The sequence below is a fragment of the Dipodomys ordii genome, unplaced genomic scaffold, assembly GCF_000151885.1.
Source record: "Dipodomys ordii isolate 6190 unplaced genomic scaffold, Dord_2.0 Scaffold80, whole genome shotgun sequence".
Lineage (NCBI taxonomy): Eukaryota > Metazoa > Chordata > Mammalia > Rodentia > Heteromyidae > Dipodomys > Dipodomys ordii.
This window is the reverse complement of record NW_012267296.1, coordinates 5792874-5815646: the sequence shown is the minus strand read 5'-3', so window position 1 is coordinate 5815646 and position 22773 is coordinate 5792874. Positions and strand designations below refer to the sequence as shown.

The 22773-nt window shown below is 34.3% G+C and overlaps 1 protein-coding gene across 3 annotated transcripts in view; it reads left to right on the top strand.

Annotated features, from left to right (window-relative positions):
* Dach2 (dachshund family transcription factor 2) overlaps positions 1–22773 on the top strand; it is a 564773-nt gene that overhangs the window by 300854 nt on the left and 241146 nt on the right. For all 3 annotated transcript variants that reach the window (XM_013024982.1, XM_013024981.1, XM_013024980.1), the window contains one exon: positions 4131–4243. In XM_013024982.1, the coding sequence (XP_012880436.1) occupies positions 4131–4243 (113 nt within the window). The remainder of the gene's footprint in view (positions 1–4130; positions 4244–22773) is intronic.

Below are 22773 nucleotides of genomic sequence, written 5' to 3'. Positions count from 1 at the left end.
AGTTTTCTACAAGTAGTTAACCAATTTTGCCAGCATCATTTACTGAAGAGGCTGTCTTTCTTCCATTCTATTGTTTTAGCTCCCTTATCGAAGATTAGATGGCTATAGGTCTGTAGGTTCATGTCTGGGTTTTCAATTGTATTCCATTGGTCATGAGGTCTGTTCTTGTGCCAATACCAAGCTGTTTTGATTACTATGGCTTAATAGTAGAGTTTGAAATTTGGTATTGATATTCCTCCAGCAGTCTTCTTTCTGTTGAGGATTGATTTTGCTATTTGGGGTCTTTTATTGTTCTATATAATTTTTGGATTGCCTCTTCTATTTCCTTGAAGAATGAGGTTGGAATATTGATAGGTATCACATTGAATTTGTAGATAGCCTTGGGAATTATTACCATTTTCACGATGTTGATCTTACCAATCCTGGAGCATGGAAGTTTTTTGCCACTTTCTAAGTTCTGTTTTGATTTCCTTTTTCAAGTTTTTAAAGTTTTCATCATAGAGGTCCTTACGAATGGAGTTGCTTTCCTAATTTCACCCACACTATTCTCATTGTTTGCATACAGAAAAGCCATTGATTTTTGTGGGTTAATTTTATACCCTGCTACTTCGCCAAAGTTTTGAACCAGCTTGAGCAATTTTGGAGTGGAATCTTTGTGATTCTTTAAATACAAGATCATGTCATCTGAAATGAGGGAGAGTTTTACTTCGTCTTTCCCTATTTGGATCCCCTTTATGCTTGCATCTTGTCTTATTGCTGCAACTAGGCATTCTAATACTAGATTGAAGAGAAGTGGAGAGAGTAGACATCCTTGTCTTGTTCCTGAGTTAAGAGGAAATGGATTTAGTTTTTCACCATTAAGTATAATGCTGTCTGTAGGTTTGTCATATACAGCCTTTATTGTATTGAGGAATGTTCCAAGGATTCCTAATTTTTCCTGAACCTTCATCATAAAGGGGTGTTGGATCTTGTCAAATGCTTTTTCTGCATCTATTGAGATAACCATGTGGTTCTTATCCTTGCCCCTCTTAATGTGATGAATTATATTAATTGATTTGCGTATATTGAGCCAGCTTTGCATCCCTGACATGAATTCTTTGATCATGGTATATGAGTTTTTGGATGAATTGTTGAAGTCGATTGGCCAAAATTTTGTTGAGAAGTTTTGCATCAATGTTAATCAAAGCAATGGGTCTATAGTTCTCTTTCTTTGATGAGTCCCTGCCTGGTTTTGGGATGAGGGTTATGATGGCTTCATAGAATGTGTTCGGTAGTGAACTTTCTCTTTCAATTTCATTGAAGTATTGGAGGAATATTGGTGTGTGCTCTGCTTTGAAGGCCTTGTAGAATTCCGCTCTAAAGCCCTCTGGTCCTGGGCTTTTCTTAGATGGTAGGTCTCTTATTGCTGTTTTTTTTTCAATGCTTGATATGGGCCTGTTAAGCTGGTTTAACTCATCTTGGTTTAGTTTTGGCATGTCAATATTTGCTAGGAAAAGGTCCATTTCTGCCAAGTTCTCAAACTTATTAGCATAAAGTTTTGAGAAATATTCCCTTAAAATGTTCTGAATCTTGGTTTTTTCTGTGGGGATATTTCCATTCTCATCTCTGAGTTTATTTTTTTGGGAGTGTTCTCTTCTTTTTCTGGTAAGATTTGCTAAGGGTCTGTCAATTTTGTTAATTTTTTCAAAGAACCAACTCTTTGTTTTTTTATTCTTTCTATGTTTTTTTTTTAAATTCTAATTCATTTAATTTTGATTTAATTTTAATTATTTCTTTCTGTCTACTGGATTGGGGTTTATCTTGCTGCTCTTTTTGCAGGAGGTTCAGATGTCTCATTAAGTTGTTGGTTTCAGATCTCTCCAATTTGTTGATGTAGGAACTCAGAGCTATAAACTTGCCCCTGAGTACTGCCTTTGCTGTGTCCCAGAGGAGCTGGTAATTTGTGTGTTCATTTTTGTTGAATATCATGAGCCTTTGAATTTCCTCTCTAATCTCTTCCATGACCCACTCATGATTCAGCAGTGTGTTGTTCAGCCTCCATTTGTTACAGGACTTTCTTTGGTGGCTTTTGGTGTTAAGTTCTAATTATATTCCCTTGTGGTCTGAGAGAATGCAAGGCATAACTTCAATGTTTCTGAATTTGGACGTTTGCTTTTTGGCTTAAAATGTGACGTATTTCAGAAAATGTTCCATGTGCTGCTGAGAAAAACTTGTATTCTGATACTACTGGGTGAAATATTCAGTTAATGTCTGTTAAATCTTTTTGATGTATGCAGTTGTTTAGATCTGCAATTTCTCTGTTGAGTGTTTGCTGAGTTGATCTATCTAGTGGGGAAAGTGGTGTGTGAAAGTCCCCAACAATTAATGTCTTTGGATCCATATGGGATTTGAGGGAAAGTAGTGTTTCTTGGATAAATTTGGGTGCTCCATTGTTTGGCGAATAGATATTTAGAATTGTAATATGCTCCTGAAGGAGAGATTCCTTAATTTATATGTGGAGACCTTCTTTATCTCTTCTCACGAATTTTAATATTAAGTCTATTTTATCTGATATTAGGATTGCATCTCCCACCTGTTTATGGAGGCCATTTGCTTGTAGATTTTGTTCCAGCCTTTCACATTGAAAATGTGTTTGTTTTTATGGGCAAGATGTGACTCCTGTAGACAGCAGATAGAAGAATCTAACTAGTCAGTCTATGTCGCCTAATTGGAGAGTTAATTAAGTCCGTTAATGTTGAAAGATAGGACTGAGTGGTATTTGGGAGTTTCTGCCATTTTATCCACCTTCTTGCGATTCAGCAGTCCTTAAAAGAACTAGGAAGACATAAAACAGGGAAAGGTAACCAGGGCAATGACATTGGATTAAATACTGTATATTATGCCTCAAAGTTGAGTAACAAGGAAAGTCAGGAACTAAATGAGACAAACATAAATTTTTGTAGCAGATTGATATGTAATTTGGTGTACCATGGAAGAAAAATGACACTTGCACAGTATATGAGAAATGAATTGGGTAATAGGCCCTTTATGCCCTTTGTGTAAGCTTGCTAAGTTGTATTCATTTAAAAGCACAGTTTGTCTTATCTTGATGGAGCACCTCACTATTGCAAAGTTAGTAAAAGTCATTGTTTACGTTAAATTTGTTAGTTTGATATAATTTTTCTAATGTCTCTCTGAATCTCATAAATTTTTGTTGTTAGGTTATTGAATATAGTATTTTGTCAAAGGCCATATTTTTCAGCTTTGTAAGGTGTTATTTTAGTACAAGACAACATCACCATCTTTGGCAAAATAAAAAGTGGTATTTACAATATATGTGTTGGATGACTTGAAAACAACTCTATCCTAATGTTCTATGACATATAAATATCTTTGTTATGATGATAAGTGTATACTAACTATATTATATCTAAGATGGGGACTACAAACTTTGTATCGTATTGCTGTATAGATAAACATTAGCAGTAGCCATTTGTGAATTGTTTGGACTGCGGTAAAGAATGTTTAAATGTAATAAGGTATGCTAAGGCTTCAAATTGGCCTCAACTCATCAGTTAAAACCAAAAATCAATCTGAGAAAATGACAGCCTAGATTCAAAGGTGGCAAGTTTTATTAGTATACCCACCCCAGAGAATGAAATACTGGCTATTTAACCTGATTTTAAAAGTAGGATGGGGAAAAATATCTACAGAGAGTGGTGTACTTTGTTCCTTATGAGTTCTCAGGAGCTGTGGAAATGCTAATAAATATTTCATCTCTCAGCAGTTTACCTCTTACCTTTGGCATGCTGAGCATAGACTTAATTCATCCTGTACAGTCTTAATTCTATAAGTTGCTACGTTAGATCTTAGTGGTATAGATTTTCCTAGGCAATGTAAGCTTTAAGAGCAGGGGTTAATGCAAAGTGCTGCGAATAGGATCTAAACTGGAAATTGATCACGTATGGCTTTAATGTTAGGCCATAACTACACTGGGAAAGTTAATGCAAAATAGCTTTATATTATTTCATGAAAGTGCATATGCTGTTATGTAAATTATTCCTGGCAATTAAATTGTCATTAGGAAATGTAGCAAGTGATAGTATTTCCAAAAAGTGCACATTTTAAACCTGATCTTTGTTTTCCAACAGTTCAAGGCCTGGCAGGCCTCCTAAGCGTTCTTTGGGAGTGTTACAAGACAACACCCGCCTTTTGCCCCACGCAGTTCCAGGCCTGTTATCACCAGGACTTATCACTCCAACAGGTAATAAACAATCCATCCAATGATAAACCTTGTCTCTTCTTACTCCCTAGAATATTAAATGAACTAATATTGATCTAACTGCCTTGTCCTTCAAAGCTTTTCAAACTCTGTTAGAGGTTACATTATTGAATTTTTTGAGTATTCATGAAAACAAGTTTTGTTATTTATATGCCTAATGTCAAGTAGACAAGCTTTTTTTTAAAAAAAACAATCATATTCTTGCAGGAAATCCATTTAAAGTTTCTTTTTGTTATATATGCTTATGTATTTATATGTTGGAGTCTGGGATGGTGGCTTTGGCCAAAATAGAAGGGGAAAAAGAATCCATACATTTTGTACCAGTCCCTACTCTAGGTTAAAAAACTACAAGGAAACTACTAATTAAGATGCATTATAAACCGGTAGCTGGTGGCTCATGCCAGTAATCCTAGCTACTCAGGACGCTGAGATCTGAGGATCATGGTTCAAAGACAGCCCCAGCAGTTAAATCTGTGAGACTCTTATCTCCAATGAACCACTAGATACCCAGAAGTGGCACTGTGGCTCAAATGGTAGAGCGTTAGCCTTGAGCTGAAGAGCTAAGGGACAATGCCCAGGCCTAGAGTTCAAGCCCCACTACTGACCAAAAAAGGGGCATTGTAATTAGAACAGAAAAGTGCAGAGTCATTGTCCTGAAACATGTTTTGGTGATTTTCATGGAACATTGCTTTAAAATGTTAAAAACCTCAGTCTCATAAATTATTACTACAAGGACAAAAATACTTGAAGAGTAAGCTTATTACTTCTTTAGTTGAGCATTTAAATACAATGAGGTTGGTTATATTGTTGAGAACGAATGCAAAGACTTGGAGACCATTGCATTCACCATAAATAGTATAAGTATTTATAAGCTCCTGGTATATTTGAGTTTTAATTCCTAGGTAGTGTAAAACTATATGAGCATTGTTCCAATTTACTGGAGGATCAGGAAAAATATAAACTAATAATTTCATTAAATCATCATAGAAATTGTAATTGAAATGGATGTAGTGGTATTAGCTCACAAAGATGGAAGCAGCTAAATAAATTTGGTAGATTGGGTAATAGTTATTCTGAAGACATGAAAGTAGTAGACTTTTGAGTGTGTGTGAAGGTAGCTTCTTTATATTTAGCCATTGAAGTCAATCACTACAGTACAGTGGCTTCCTTATTTTAGAACCTTCTCTTGTGGATATTAAATTGTGGAAAGTAATTGAGGCTTCACACTTCGACCTCAGAGTTTCATATGTTCTGGTTTTCACAGGCTTTTGTTTTGTTAAAAATCTATTTATAGATAAAAAGAAGTAGTACTAATTGAGTAACTATTCTAAAATCAATTGCTATGGTGGGTAAATTGCAATGAAGGTAGAGAAGGACAGTCCTTTAGTACTATTCAGCGAACAATGAGCATCTGAATGAATGAATGAAGAAATGAATGAATGGAAAAGAGTTCAAGAGTGCTTTCGTAATTAAACATATGAAATTTCTTGAATGTAGATGGAGAGAGGGTGGTTCCAGAATGATTTATGTCTAGCTTGCCTAACAGATATCTAGTTTGTGTGACAGATGTCTAGTGCAGATAATGGTATTATTACCTGAGATAGACAATTTCAGAATAGACTTAGGCTTTTTGGGGAAAGACAACAAACTGTTGACATTGTTTACATACAAGTTCTTATAGGAGATAAATGTACCTTGCACTGATAAATGAATATGGAAAATATAATAATGGCTGAAATATATCTTGGTGCTATATAAATGATTTTTTTGCCTTCAAAAGTATAATACTAGAGTCTAGGAATACCACCATGTAAATATTCAAATCTGCCTAGGTTTTGAGGGAATAAATGTGTGTAGATGAATGAATAAAATTAATTTTTTATGTTTCCATGGTTCCCATTATGACATTTTCATAAATGTATACAGCGTATTTTTGTCATGTTTGCCCACTCCAGAATGAAAGTAATTAAAAGGTACTTTGATAATTGACACTTGAGTAAACACTGGGAGCTTTTATCTATTGAGGAAAAGCTCTAATATATAGAAATTTAATGGCTTCTATTATGTGTCAGGCCTGGGTACTAAGTATTTAGATATACTTCATTCAATCCTCATAGTAATTTTATGGACATTGTCTTCATTATTCAGGTAAGCAGTTATGGATGACTGAATTCACATTAATTACTTAAAGATATAAATTTAGTTAAATTATTTTAAATCGTTTAAGAAATCACTTTATTTTTTGTTTTATTGGTTGTGGGTGTTGAACTCTGGGCCTGGGCTCTGTCCCTCAGCAATTCAGCTCAAAGCAAGTGTTCTACCACTTGAACCACAGTGCAACTTCCAAAACTTAAGTTTTTATCCCAAGCCCTATTTACTTGGCATCCTGTAAAACAAGGAATCTTCCTACTTGAATTTTGAATTCAATTCCAAATTTCCTTTGGGCCTAAAATTAAATTTCCATCTATCCTACAGAATTTAATTCAATTCTGAATTTCCTTCTGTCCTACAATTTAGAATTGCCACTAAGTGTGGTTTGGGGACAAAATGCAAATTTTAATCATTTATTTCTAGAATGGAAATGCAGAGATTGTGAGGTAGCTGAGTGGACAAAGTGATGGGCCTATCTGTTGGAGAAACAGACACAAAGAAAATTTGCCTCCTTCATGTGTATGAATTCATTTCATATGCCTAAAAGTACCTTACTAATAGTCAACTACTAGAAGAAAAATGTGGTGGAAAGACAAGTAGAAACAATCGTATGATTATTTGTTGTTTTGAATTAGATCAACCACTTCTACTCTTCTGTTATCAGACATAATTCAGGTAATATTAGCTCTTATTGTTAATTTGGTATATTTACCTTCTCCTAAAACTGTTACATATCATTTAGAGCTACTTTTCAAGAAATCAGTTGATATTTTTAATGTACTCTCTCAGCAGTCTAGAGTTATCCTTTCCCCCTCTCCCCACCAACGTGTTTTACAATTTCTGATTTCAGGTTCTTTTGTCTTAAAATGATTTTTGATGCAAGGCATTATAACATATCTGTTTATATTTGCATCAATTACAAGTGATTTGTTAATGCCTGTTGCTACATATTTTTTCAGATGTCATGTTTATAGAATAACATGTTTGAACTTTGCTTGATTTGCTTAAACAACAGATTTGGTTTGACATTTGTTTCCATTATTTTTACCTTTATGACATGAAAATGAGTTCTAAAAATGTTATAAAGGAGTGATCACCATGTGCCTTTTCTGGAATAGTGTGTTTTGTTTACCTCCAAATTGATTTTCTCTCAGATTCAAAACAAATACATGCCAGTGAAAGGAGTTAGAAATAGTTATGAGATTAATATTAGATTTAGGAATAGCCTTACAACTATAGCTTGACATATTAAAATGTAAAGACAGTATATCAGGTAAGTTGAAATTTTCATTTACAAAATATAAAAGTAAGATCTTTTCTGTTTTATCTGATTTCATTTATTTTGTAATTTGTATTTTTCTTTTAATATCAAATGTATTAATTTTCTCTGGAATATCTGTCCTGTATAACAAAACCTTATTCAACCTTAACTAGTATAGAATTTTTGATAATTTGGCTAATGTTATGCTTAGGTGACAAATACTAGTTTATAAAATCCCTTGCTTAAGCAAATGTATCCACAAGAAGTATATGTATATCTGTCTGTGAGATTTTGTTCATTATGTCTGCACATTAAAATACTTGCAGGAATTTAGATATCTAAATCATTTCACAAATGTATTTTGTAAAACATTCTAAGCATACTAATTACTTATGATTGGTCATTATTCATTAAGAGTAGTCCTAGTATCTATTATTTACAATATTGTCAGATATTAATCTATGTAACTGAAGAAAAAGAGAGTGTCAATATACATATAGATGGAGGTATATGTTTAACTATTTTTTAATTTACCAAATAGCTACTGTATGCCAAACAATGCAATAAAATATAATACTAGGACAAAGTTAATTTTGTGAGTCAGAATTTTTCAAATTGCCCCAGATATTTTAGATTATTTCCAATTGCTCATGTTTGGCTATACTTCCTTTCTATATAATAGGGCTATCAATATTCTCATTGTATAATTAATACCACAATTCCCTAACAGAGCATCAATACACACAATTTTTTTCTTTCCTTTTTTTTTGTCTGTCATGGGGTCTGAACTCAGGGCCTGGGTACTGTCCCTGAGCTCTTTTGTTCAAGGCTTGTACTCTACCACTGAGCCACAACACCACTTCTGGTTTCCTGGTAGTTACTTGGAGATAATCTCACAAAATTTCCTGCCTGGGGTGGCTTTGAACCATGATCCTCAGATCTCAGCCCCCTGAGTAACTGGGTTTACAGGCATTGAGATACATACCGCTGGCCACAAGTTTTATATTTTAGTATTTGCTATGAAATTTTTGTTGGCTAATGGACAAAACACCCATGTATTACTCCCATCTTTCTGTAGAAGAGCTATATGTCCTTACATCATACAGAAGGGATGGATTTGTCCTGTGTATCTTCTAAATTTCCCCTTTCCTTAGCTGATGGAACATTTCAAATGGACATGGAATCTGGCTTAAGAGAAACTTAACTCGCTGCTTACAAGAAAGTCAGATGAAATTCCTATATTTTTTTTCCATTTCTTTAAAAGGTAGTGGGTTTTTCAATTGTTATTCTTTTCTTCTTGCTATGTTGTGGCAAAATACTTTAAGAATGTCTTCTACCATCCAACCTTCAGATAACTGAGCTCATGAAGATTCAATCCAGTTAGAATAAATACAGTGTTCCACTCAGGAATCATAGGGTCACGACAATTATGCCTAATTTTGGTGTTGCGATGTCCCACTCATGGTATAACAATGGTAACTATTCTGAATGTATCATTGGAATAAGTATCCCCTCTTTTTATGATGTATTTCATTTCTCACTCATTTTAATTTGGATGGTAAGAATTGCTCAGAAGATGAGACCACAGGTCATTTTGATTATCAAGAAGAGAGATTAAGCCTCCTTCTCAAGAAACTAAATCATCTTTATTATGAGTGATTCAAAACATATCTATTTTTATGACATTCTTTGGGGCTTTCAAGTAACATTATGCTAAATCATGGTTTATGTCACAGAAATTCTAAGTGTATTTTAGGTCATTATGTTTTCCTTTGATTCTTTCTTATGTGCTTAAGTAGGTTGTATAGGAACCAGGAGCTGAATTATTAATATTTCTAATGTAGAGTGAAGGGTTTACACTAGCAAGCATTTTCAATGTCTCTATTTAATAGAAAATCTAAATAAGTCAGATTAAGAGTAAGAACTCCTCTGCTTTATGCTTTAAGCAGTTAAAAAATAAAAGACTTGAGTTAAAAAAAAGAGTAAGAACTCCATTTGTTCTATTCACTTGATTCTGCATTTCTCAGACTTCAATTTCTCTCAAGTCAACTTGATTGTCAATACCTTTTCCCCCTCTATCACATAACTGTTTTTACCTAAAAGGTCTCCATTCAATGTAAGTTATTTTCAATCATTCTTCCTTTGCACAGGATGCTCATATTGCAGAAGTCATAGCTTAGTTCCAATGTAAGTAGGGAGATTTGGAATTTATGTCTAGTTTACAAGATGATGATGATGGTGATGGTAAAGATGATAACAACAATGATGGTGCCACAAGTGTTGCTAATCCATGTATTACTCTACAGACTACTCCCACATCTTTATGTGGGCACATCTATCTATCTATCTATCTATCTATCTATCTATCTATCTATCTATCTATCTATCTATCTATCTATCTATCTACCTATCTATCATCTAATCTTCTCCATATTAACTTTGTATTTAAAAAAACAATTTTCAATTATGTTCCTATTTGATCCTTTTAGACCTTCTCTCAGATTATCATTATCATGATTAACATTAGTGTGAGTACTAGTGCCAGTATTGTGTTGCTAGGAGTCAAATCTAAGGCTTCACACATGCACTGAACTCAATCCCCAGATGTTATTTCTGATTTGCAGATAAAGAAAGTGAATTTTCAAGAAGTCCAAAGACTTCCTCTAAATATTAGATATAGTAAGGCATGGAGACAAAACTTGTGAGTTTGACTGAAAATACCATGTTTGTCCAAAAATCCTGAAAATCTCTCATTAAAAAAAAAGTGGGATGTTGAAAATTTGGGTTCTACATCCTCAGGGTCATATTGGAACTGTTAAATATGAAAGATCAGATGTTTATTGATTCACAAATATTAACTCTTTGGAATAATCCATTTCATTGGTGAAGATCATATAACTTTATTAAAATAAAACTTTATTCTTTGTTGTTTGCAGTATGGGACAGATAGCATAACATCATCAATGATTCATAGTATTAGGTGTAGCTATAGTTATGGTCTTACATTCAAGCAGTATAACAATAATAGTCTGAGGGAATGTAACCTACTTTCCATATTGCAAAAAATAACAGCTACAAATACTTCCTTTTGACAGTTCACGAGTGAATGTCTTTGATATATATGGCTAATGAATTAATATGATTAAGTTAATGAGAAGCAAGCATTGCCAAACTCCACTAGTTTGCCTGCAATGCTACTCCACAGTGGTAGCCCTTGCTTCCCCCTGTGTTGAGATGATCGCTGATGCCTACACACTGTCATTGTGATAAATGATACATCCCACAGTGTCCTGCTTTCCATCTGGTTGATCTTCAAAGCTTCCCCATTTGATAGGTCTCTTACAAAAATCACATAGTCACTAGCCAAGTCTATTGGATTACAGAAAGACATTGCCATCACCAAAGCCCATCCTCCAACCCCCGCCCAGACAATTTACATGACATGGAACATGTAACTTTTCACCTATAATTCCTGTTATGCCTTCAATTTGTGTTATGCAAGAGCACATTTAGGCATTCGTGAAACTTTCTATTGTACAAAGCACTTGACAGACAATAAGCTGCTTTGTCAATACTTTATTTTATTGGATACAGGGGTTAGCTGTACTAAAATAATCCATTATACTAAAATATTCTAGTCCACTTTATGAAAAGACAGTCTGCATAGTTATTAAACAAAATGTGCTGAATATCAGTCAACCAAGGAATCATGCACAGAAAATTGTTTCTTTATAAATTCCTAATAAATGGGTGAAACTAGTAAAATCTAGCATCCACATGTATCAATTGTATATTGTAACAAAAATGGGCCTGGACACCTAGAACCCACTTTTAAAATATTGATCCACCATAAGTGATCCTGCTTTCATTATGAACCGAAGATGGGGATAGGGTTTGGTTAATGTGGTAGTGGTGGTGGTGGTGGTTGTACTGCTGGTGCTAATGGTGGTGGTGGTAATGAAAAAACCTTATGTGACTTATTTGTGTCCCTTATTTCAATGAATCATTTTTAAGTCATTTTAAGTTTATATTCAATGTAGGCAAATTCCTGAGTGTGATCATTTGAAAATTTTAATTTGTAAAAACTCTTGTTTTGGACATATGCTTGAATTAATGTGGAAAAGAAGCATAGAGCTTAAAATGTCATATAACTTTCTACCCATTATTATTATTTAATTCTTAAATATATACCTGAAAGTTCAAAATAAGTCTTTTTTAGTCTATTTCATCAGTATTAGTTTACATTAGTTAATTACAACTTCTAACATGATCATCAAATATAAAAATAGTTTCTATTCTTAATAAATGATGACATGTCAAGGGACAATTTCAATTTCCTGGGTTAAAAAGTTGGGTATTTCCCTTACTCAGAATCTTTTACATTAATCCTACTTTCATGTACAATAATGTAAATATTTGGTGATTATGCAACAAGGATTAAAAGAGATGAAATTGTTCTTTTTAAAAAAATATATATTCTTAATCACATTAAATCTTTTGAGGTTTATAAAGTTATTTAAATAATTGTAGTGAGAATGACCACAATAATGGCATTAAACTAAAGTCAGGGTATGAAGAAAAAAGAAAGTTTTTGTTTTTATTTTCACATACCCCAATGGTAGGTAAAAAGGACAATTGGCACAAAAAAGTTTAAGAGGAGAGAATATTACCAAATTTGTAATTGCAAATGGTTGTGTATATATAAGTATAAGAAAGATTGAACATGTTAATTGCTGCTTGTCATTGATTTGGGTTCACAGTTTCAGAAGTTTGAATTTATGGTCCACTGCCTCCATTGTTTCTAGGCCCAAACATGGTGAGGCCTTTTAGTGCCTGGTATTTGGTGGAAGAAAGTGTAGGATCTGGCAGTTAGAAGGCAGACAGATACAGAGAGGGAACCAAGACAAGATATGTTCCTCAAGTAAATGCTCCAGGCCTACTTCCTCCAACCAGGCCACCTCTGAAAGTTTCTAATACCTCCCAATAATGTCATCAAACTATTAATCCATTGATCCACTGAATAGATCAAAACTTTCATGAACAGTTACCTAGTAATGATTGATTCTATCAGGTGGGATCAGATGCTCAACATATACATCTTTCGAAGTATATATTCAAATCATAGCACCAAATAAATACTTTTCTTAAACAAATTGTTACATTATTTTCTAAAGTTTTACTGAGTTTGATGCCTTACATTAAGCTTCTTGATTCATTTCCAGAAGTGGGCATTATCATGTTAAAAAATCTAACTCCACACAGAAAAATATATTGTTTATATTTTATTACTGAGGGAACTAAGAAAAGAAGACTCAACAAAACTATGAAAGAAAAAGTGAGATTACTTGATGAGGAAAGGGAGAGGGAAAGCAAATAGGGAAAGAAATAGAATGAATATGGTCAAAGTATATTATATTGTATACAGGAAAGGAAATGTCATAATGAAACCGCTTACTTTGACCAATCATTGCTAATAAAAAGTTTGTCTGAGATCTAATTAGCATAAAATAAATTGTACTTAATTTGGAGTACACTATGTTATAAGTTTTGACATGTGTGAACAGTTATGAAACCATCACTATAGTAGAGAGTAGATTTCCTCAAGTTTTCTTGTATCCCCTCTCTCCTTCCCAACCAACCCTAGGCAGCCTTTCATTTGTGTTCTGTCATAACAGATTAGTTTGTATGCCCTAAAATTGTATATAAAAGGAGAAATAACAAAATACATGATTTTTGTCTGACTTCTCTGATTTAGAATACTTATATAGAGATTCAAAATTACTGTGTTCATCAATTGTTCATTTTTATTGTTAGTAATAAATAATTGAGTCAATAAATCATAATTAGATATATTATAATTTGTTTATACATTTTCCTCTTTCAGATATTTGAGTTGCTTCCCAGTGTTTCACCATTTTTGAATGATAATATTTTAGGTTTTCTTGCAAATATTTTACATGGATATTTGCTGTGAGAGATCTTGAGTAATAGGAGTGGGGTTTCTGGGTTTATGATAGTTCTATTTAAATTTATGAGAGACTTTAAAACTTTTGCAATATCATTGTAACATTTAAAATTTCCTTCAGTTGTTTATGAAAGTTCCAGTTGTTTGAGATCATTTTCAATCATTTATATGGTCAAACTTAAAAATACATTTTGAACAACTCATTCCATGTGATTTCAAGTGATTACATTTATTCATTACTGAAGGTTTAATCACTGACATAGTTATACTTTGATTAGTAATATCACTTTACTATAATTTATCTATTTTCCTTAAATATGTTTATAATCCATGAGGAAGGAAGAGCAAGGACTAAGGTAAACTGTTCGACATTATGTATTTTATTCTGTTCAATATCATGGACTGTATTCTCTTCTGTTCAATTTGGGGTAATCTGTTCAACATCTTGGACTTAACCTCTGTTCAACATCTTGGACTGTTACATTGTGGAAATGAGCAAGAAAACAAGAATAAGAGAAACCAGTGATTAAGTGGAAAGATGACCCAAACAAATTCAATAGTTTCCCCTAGAGTCTGTGGAATATAGAATCAGATAAATATTTTAAGCTAAAAGTTACAATCACACTAGTTTTGGCCTTGTAATTGTTTCACACAGTTGTCTTTTTGTTTGAGATCAAACTTGAAAGCTGAAATATTTTGGGGAAGAAAAAGAATCCTTTTGTGAGTTCTCCACTAGAAAAAATAATATTGGTAATATAATTGTGAAGCTACAAATACATACAAAACTCAACAGGGTAACAGAATACAGAAGAAAAAAGAATTAAAACCTATCAATATAGGAAACTACCAAGACAGAAGGATGAACAGCAAGAGAAGAAAGGAACAAGTAGGACAATCAAAATGTAATGATCAAAAAATAGGTTAATGAATTAAATTCACCTATTAAAATATATTGACTAGCAGAACAGAGTTAAGACAATAAGATTGAATCATAAGTTATTTTTGAAAAAAAATTACCAATGAAGATACCCATACACTGAAAACTAAGAAATTAAAAGGGGATAAAACAGAGAATAGAAATACTTACATGTACATTCAATAAAATGACCTTTATGTTATTTTTTTAAGCCTGGGGAAAAGGTTTGTGAGATCCCATCTCAACTAGTAGTTGGATATGATGAAGATAGTCTATTATCCCACCTCAGTGAGAGACTGAGAATGGGAGGATCATGTTTGCAAGGCATCCTAACCTAAAATGTTTGAGAGACTCCATCTCAGCAGAAAAGTTGAGTGTGGTAGCAAACATATAAGAGGATGGTAGCCAGGCACTGATGGTTCACACCTATATTCCTAGCTATTTAAGGGTCTGAGATCTGAAGATTATGTTTCAAAGCCTGCCTGGGTAGAAGGGTCCCCTTGAGACTCTTTAACCACTCAGAAAACTAGAAGTGGCACTGTGGCTCAAAGTAGTAGAGCGCTAGCCTTGAGCAAAAGAGCTCAGGAACAAAGAGTAGAATCATTTTTAAAAAAGCCACCTAATAAAACTGAATATCCATATGCAGAAGAAGGAAATGGATCCATACCTCATGTAAATATCAACAGAGTATGGATTGAAGAGTGAAACAGAAGACTCAAATCTAGGAAACTGCTAAAAGTAAACATTGAAAATACTTCATTATTGTGCTTTGGACAAATAGGTTTTTTGTATGATCGCCAAATGCAGACAGCAAAATGAAAACTCACAAATGAGATGTTTCAAATTTAAAAGTTTCTGGATAGCAAAATAAATAAAAACTGAAGGGAGCACTTATAGATTGGAAGAAAATATTTTCAAGTCATTCATCTGAAAAAGAATTAATTCTCATAATACTTCTATTGTTTTGAGAAACAAAGAATTTAGAGCAATAAAACCAATAATTTTGTTTTTTTTTTTGATTGTGAAATACTGTATAGAGGGGTTACAATTACATGGGCAAGATAATGAGTACATTTCTTATCAAGCATTGTAGCCTCCTCCTTTGTTTCCCCTTTCCATCCCTTCCCTTCCTCCCTCTGCCCCCTCTCCACCAAATCCTCCTCCCCCCACCACCAATGTTGTAAATGGTGCTGGCAAAACTGGTTAATCAGCTGTAGAAAACTACAGCTAGATCTTTATATATCACCCTGCACCAGAATCAACTCCAAATGGATCAAAGACCTTGGAGTCAAGGCATACACTCTGAAAACATTGCAGGATGGAATAGGAGAAACCCTAGGTCTCCTTGGCACAGGCAAAAATTTTCTTAATAGAGACCCAGAAACACAACAAATCAAAGAAAGGTTGGACAAATGCTATTGCATGACATTGCAGAGCGTCTGCATGGCAAAGGACATGGCTAGCAAGATCAACAGAAAGCCCACGGAGTGGGAGAAGATCTTCACTAGCCATACAACATACAAGGGTCTCATATCTAAAATATACTTGGAACTCAAAAAATTAAATCCCCCAACAACAAATCTTCAAAGAAACAACTGCCCAATAAATAAGTGGGCTAAAGACTTAAAGAGACACTTCTCTGAAGAGGAAAGAAGGATGACCAATAGACACATAAAAAAAATGCTCAACTTCTATAGCCATAAAAGAAATGCAAATCAAAACAACATTGAGATACCACCTCACCCCAGTTAGAATGGCTATAATCAAGAACTCTAATAACAACAGATGCTGGAGGGGATGTGGAAAGAAGGGAACCTTACTGCATTGTGGGTGGGAGTGTAAACTTGTTCAACCACTTTGGAAAGTAGTATGGAGGTTCCTCAAAAGACTCCACATAGAGCTCCCCATGACCCAGCAACCCCACTTTTGGACATTTACCCAAATGATCACACACAAGACCACACTAAATCTACCAACAAGTATGTTTGTTGCAGCATTATTTGCCATAGTTAAGATATGGAACCAACCCAGATGCCCCTCAGTAGATGAATGGGTCAAGAAAATGTGGTATATATATATATATATATACACAATGGAATTCTATGCCGCCACCAGAAAAAATGACATTGCCCCATTCGTTAAGAAATGGAAAGTCTTGGAAAAAATTATATTAAGTGAAGTAAGCCAGGCCCAAAGAAACATAGGTCCCATGGTTTCCCTTATTTGCAACAACTAGTATATGTCTGAGTCAAGCAGAAAAGGTCAGATAAGTTGATGTTAGGGAAATGACCCTAAGATATGTATTCAAATGTTTTTTTCTTTCGTGAGATTGTTTCTAACATTTATAAGATTATTTCCTTGTTGTTCTTGAAATAAATGTATTACTTGTATTGGCATTTCTCCAAAACAGTTATGCAAGTAGTGTACAAGGACAGTGTAGGGAAACACAAAGCAAAGCGAAAATGAGATATCACCACACTACAAATAGAATGGATAATAAACGAATGTCAGACATTGGTGAGTTTGCAGAGAAAGGAGAACTCTCATACCATTGCTAGCAAAGTAATTTAATGTTTGTGTACTGTTAGGAAGTTCCTTAAAAAGCAAGGCCTAGTAAAGCTACAAGTCAGACTCAACTTCTTGATTGGGAGATTGTTTTATTCTTTCCTTTGGTCCTGTAACAGAATATCCAAAACTGGGTAACTCTATTTATTTATTTATTCATTCATTTATTTGTTTATTTATCTATTTATTTATTTATTTATTGTGCAGTTGGCTCTTGCTTAACAACTATAGTAGTTCCAATAACAAATTTGATAAGTGCAGCTCACTGACAGTGAGAAGAAATTTATTCTCTAATAGTTTTGACCTCAAGGGGTCTGACTCCCAGCTTCACTATGTCTAGACCTTGTTGAGACTGTTTTTGGTGATCCCAAAGCTATGTTTCTGTGGGACTTGTTAAAAGCTAAATGGCAATGCCGATAAGAAACCTTCTGGAATATATCATCTATACTTGAGGATGCATTTCACTTGAGGGTGAAAGACCCCAGACTCCTGGGATACTTTCGTCAACGGGAGGGCACCCCAGAAAACTCAGACTCCAGGCCGGGAGATCCAATAAGCAATAGGAGTTTATTGGACGTTTGTGCAAACGGACTCTCTGCCCAGGTCAGTCAGAGAGCCCCGAGCAGCGGTTACAAGCCTTCTTTTAAAGGCAAAAACCACAAGATTAATGCATAACACAAAGCATCCCATGATTGGTCCATTTAAAGGTCACCATATACACACCAACAATCACTTTGCCACGCGGGAAATTTTGTAACACGGTTTGTAAAATGACTGGCCCATGGTTGGTCTAAGGGGGGGTTACATGGTTACAGGCCTATGATTGGTTGACATTTGGCTTAGCTTGTGGTCTTGCCAGGTGGTCGTTATCTCAAGGTCCTGTCTGGGGAATTTCTAAATGGGAACTGAGGAACATGTACTGTCTGTTCTTTATCTAAGACCACTGACCTTGTCCTGGGGCCAACATCTGGTCCCTGAAACTTCTTAACTCATTTCTGGGAAGGGAAGGGTCAATGCTAGTGTAAGCAAGTTTACAGAAACAGAATCAGCAGTTAGCAAATTGTAAAATGGACGCAGCCCTAATTTTTCTAATTCTTCAAGGGAAACTTATAAGAAAAACATTTTGATGTTTTCACTACATAACTTGAAGCTGTTTAATTTCTATTGTTGATGACAATTGCTCCCTTAACTGTGCTTAATACTTAGAAGTTTATTACTTCACTCTGTCTTTCAAGAAAACTATCATAAATATGTTTGCCAATGAAAAACATAGGTAGAAATATTGAATGTAAATTATTTGCTCAGAAACATGTGATGAAATTGTAGTATAATCAAAATAGATACATACATTTTCTAACTGCATATTTAAAGATCTTACAATGACAAAAATATAACTGCCATATTGAGAATTGAGTGGGTACATTTAAATCTGAGGGATAAAAAGGATTATAAAATCAACAATGTAACTCACATTATTTCTTTCCTTTTTTTTCTTTTATGATAACAGATGTCTATTTTTTTGAAATGTTGTTGTTCATGGGGCTTGAACTCCAGTCCTGGGTGCTGTCCCTAAGTTTTTTGCTTAGGGCTAGCACTCTACCATTTTGAGCCATAGCTCCCCATTTGGTTTTCTGGTGATTAATTGAAAGCAAGAGTGTCACAGATTTTACTGCCCAAGCTGGCTTTAAACTACATTCCTCAGATTCCAGCCTTCTGAGTATCTAGGAATACAGACCTGAGCCACCAATATTATACACAAATTTTAAGACTTAAATGAGATTATGTATGTAAATAACAGTATGATGTTTGACATAATATTCCATAGGAGTCAGTTATATTTTCCACTGCTTATTTTGGAAATTTCACTTAAAACAATATAGGCATGGAATAAATATTTTACAAAGTAGGTGATCCTTTAAAGAGTATTCCTTCCTCTACAAGTTGATTTGGAGAATTTGAAATGCGTGACACTTGTTTATTTGTATGAACAATTGCCAAATTATTCATTCAAAAATATCTAATTTTTTACTTAAAATTGCACCAAGGACTATTGCAATAAACTTATTTACCTTTAAAATCTATAATTTTGTTTTTTTGTCTTTTGGGTCCGGTCGTGGGGCCTGAAGTCTGGGCCTGGGCGCTGTCCCTCAGCTCTTCAGCTCAAGGCTAGCTCTCTACCACTTGAGCCACAGCGCCACTTCCGGCTTTTTTCTTTTTGCTTATGTGGTGCTGAAGAATCAAACCCAGGGCCTCAGGCATGCAAGGCAAGCGCTCTACCACTGAGCCACCTTCCCAGCCCTAAAATCTATATTTAAGCATAATATTCCTTGATATTTTTATGGGCATCATGAAAAATACATATGAATTATTACTTTTCAGCTACTGAGTAGTTGCTACCTGTAAATTTTCAGGTAGTCTTAAATATTTCCCAGTTGAACACTTTTTCATTTTGATGAAAATCAAGGATACACTAAAAATGAAGATATTCATTATTATACTCAACCTACTCCCTGAAATAAATAACATACAGATCACCAAAAAAACAGATGCTATGCTTAAAAGAACCTGTGCAAAAAGAGTACAACCATCATGCCTGGAAAATATGTATCATGTAACCCATGTGAGAGGCATTACTAGGTTCAGATCCAGCTTTTTAAGCATATTTGGAGCTTTTTTTTTTGTCGGTCGTGGGGCTTGAACTCTGGGCTTGGCCACAGCTCAAGGTGAGCACTCTACCACTTGAGCTACAGCGCCACTTCCTTTTAAGCATATTTGTATGCAAGGAAGTAGTCCAATCTGCAGTCATTGTCAAATATGAAGAATGACAACATGTATCTTGATCACTTCTGCTGGCACTATGATCTGATTCAAGTCACATCTTCTGATAAATATCCAAATTGTGGCATTGCTGAACTAATAGCTGTTCCTCAGTTGGAACCCGGCAAGAATTATTTATTTATTATTTAATTTATTTTGTAGTGTAGAGCAGATTCACTTAGTCTTATAATTGCTAACTCCAAATTAGATAAATATTTGGTTTAGGTTGGAATTTTTAGTGTTATGTCTGCTATAAGTTGTTGCTACTCTGACAGGCTATGAAAAGGATGTAGGTCTTTACTACATAAAAATCCAATAAATTAACAGAAAGTACTGTGCTAGAGAAGTAATAGTCCATATGTTTACAAATGCTGATGGGATGCTTGGTTGGCATTCAGGAATGTGAGGGCTAAACAAAGTTTCTATCCCATAATGAATAACATCTCCTACTTTTTAGTCCTTAAGAGCTGAGGGACTGAAATATTCATGACCAAATGCTTATCTGTGAAAAAGCTGTGTGCTGCAAAAAATGTGGGTGCTAACCTAACGATTATAGTGTTTGGTTAAATGTATAAATCAGAAACAATGGTGTGCAAAGTAGTCTTTTCTTGTTTTAAAGTAGTAGTAGACTAAGGATATCACAAATCTTCTCTTATCTATTAAATTTACAAGATATAGGAGGCTATGTCTTTCTTGATGGTTTGATGATGTAGGCTCCACTTCACAGCCTTTTGACCTTCCTGGTGATGTTTCATTTGTGCGGGGGGCTTGAATTCAGGGTCTAGACGCTGTCCCTGAGCCTCTTTGTGCTCAAGGCTAGTGCTCTACCCCTTGAGCTACAGTGCTACTTAACGATTTTGTGGTGGCTCCTTGGAGATAAGAGTCTCATGGGAACTTTCTTTCTGGGCTGGATTTGAACCATGATCCTCAGATCTCAGCTTCTTGAGTAGCTAGGATTTCAGGCTTGAGCTATCAGTGCCTGGCAAGGTGGTGCTTCTTTGTATCTCTACTCAATCAGAGTTACTTTCCACTCTCCCTATTTATAGGTGCATTGTTACCTATGTCTGTGTTCTTCACATCCATCTATCTCATAGCTATCATAATGTATTGCCTTTCCATAATGTATAGCCCTTCAAATATGTGGAATGTTTCTGTTCAACTGAAATATTCAGGTAAAGATAGGTGATTAAGTAAGGGCATCTAAAAAGGTTGTGAAACTTGGTCCCCTTAGTAAGTCTTTTTCTTTGCTAGAAAGAACTGATGTCTCCTTGGGTTGACATTTGTGTTACTTAGTTTGATAACTGAAAGAAGCATATGTCTGATTTTAATCTAACAATTATGATAAAAATGAAAAAAGACATCACTAATGCTAAATATATTTACCAGAAGCATAACAGTTATTTGTAGAAGTCTTTATGTTTATCTAGTACTGTTTATTATCTCATTCCACATACTTGTATGTATGCAGGGGGCAGTGATATGATTTTTTTCATGAATCTATGGGTCATAAATCTTGCTTATATTTCAGTCAAGGAGATCTGATTACAGAACTTGTACATCTAACCCCAAGTGATTAAAAAGACTTACAAAAAAGATATAGTAGAAAATGTATATCAAAGAAACATAGGTCTCATGGTTTCCCTTATTTGCAATAACTAGTATATGTCTTAGACAAGCAGAAAAGGTCAGATAAGATGATGTTAAATGAAATGAACTCCAAGATAAGGACACAAGTGTTTTTTTTTTCTTGCTTGCTATTTTTTCTAAAGTATTTATAAGGTACCACACGATTATTTTTGTTGTTTTGTGTGTCCCTCTCCCATGGTATAACCCATATTTTCACTATATTTGATGTTGATATAATTTGGAGAGGGGAAGGGAAAAAAACAAATTGTTCAAATAAAGATACAGGTTGACCCATTGCAACAATGAGATGTACAAGACACTATGTTGAAAAATGAACTTTAGAATTTAGGCGGGAGAGGGGAGGAGTATAGTTGTGGAGATGGAAGGAAAGGGATGGTAGGTGAAAAACAAAGGATTAGGCAATAATTCTTGATAAGAACTGTACTCATTACCTTGCTCGTGTAACTGTAACCCCTCTGTACAGTATTTTTACAATAAAAACATTTTTTTTAAAAAAAGAAGTTGACATGCTATGGCTTGAAGTTTTCCATGTCTAAACAATACTTGTTCTATTATTTCCCTTTAAAATCTTTTTTAATGTAGTCTATGTGATGACTTAGAAATCATCTTAAGGTGTAAAGGATTATGATATTCTATCACTCTATCTTTCCACTTATTGTATGCACTTTGTCCATTTCCCTGCTTGTTTACGTCTCCACCAGACAGCTTAGAATGAAAAAGAAATTCCCTGGAGCAAGAATAAAGTATCAAATTTATTTTGGCTTTTCAGTCACTTTTCCACACAATAACAGATAATCCAGAACTTAATATAATCCTTCCATCTTAAGAAGGCATCCAACAATAAAGACAGTTACGTGATTTAGAATCCACATCTTTAAACATCATTTCCCCCTTCATTGTTATTGTATTCTGAGAAGTTACATGGCATTATTGATATTTGCCTACCTACAAGTTAAATTAGAAATGAGACATTTATTAAGTAAAAGTTTATTAGGTGAGATCATATTACATAATACTATTTTACTACTGAAAAAATAAAGCAGATTAAATCCTAAATGCTGAAAAGAAAAAACTAGCTTCAAGAAATGAAAGATATGATAATGTTTGGTAAATCTTAGCACATTGAAAGAATATATCCACCCTTTCTTTCTTTTTTTTTTTTGTCGGTCTAGGCCTGGGTGCTGTCCCTC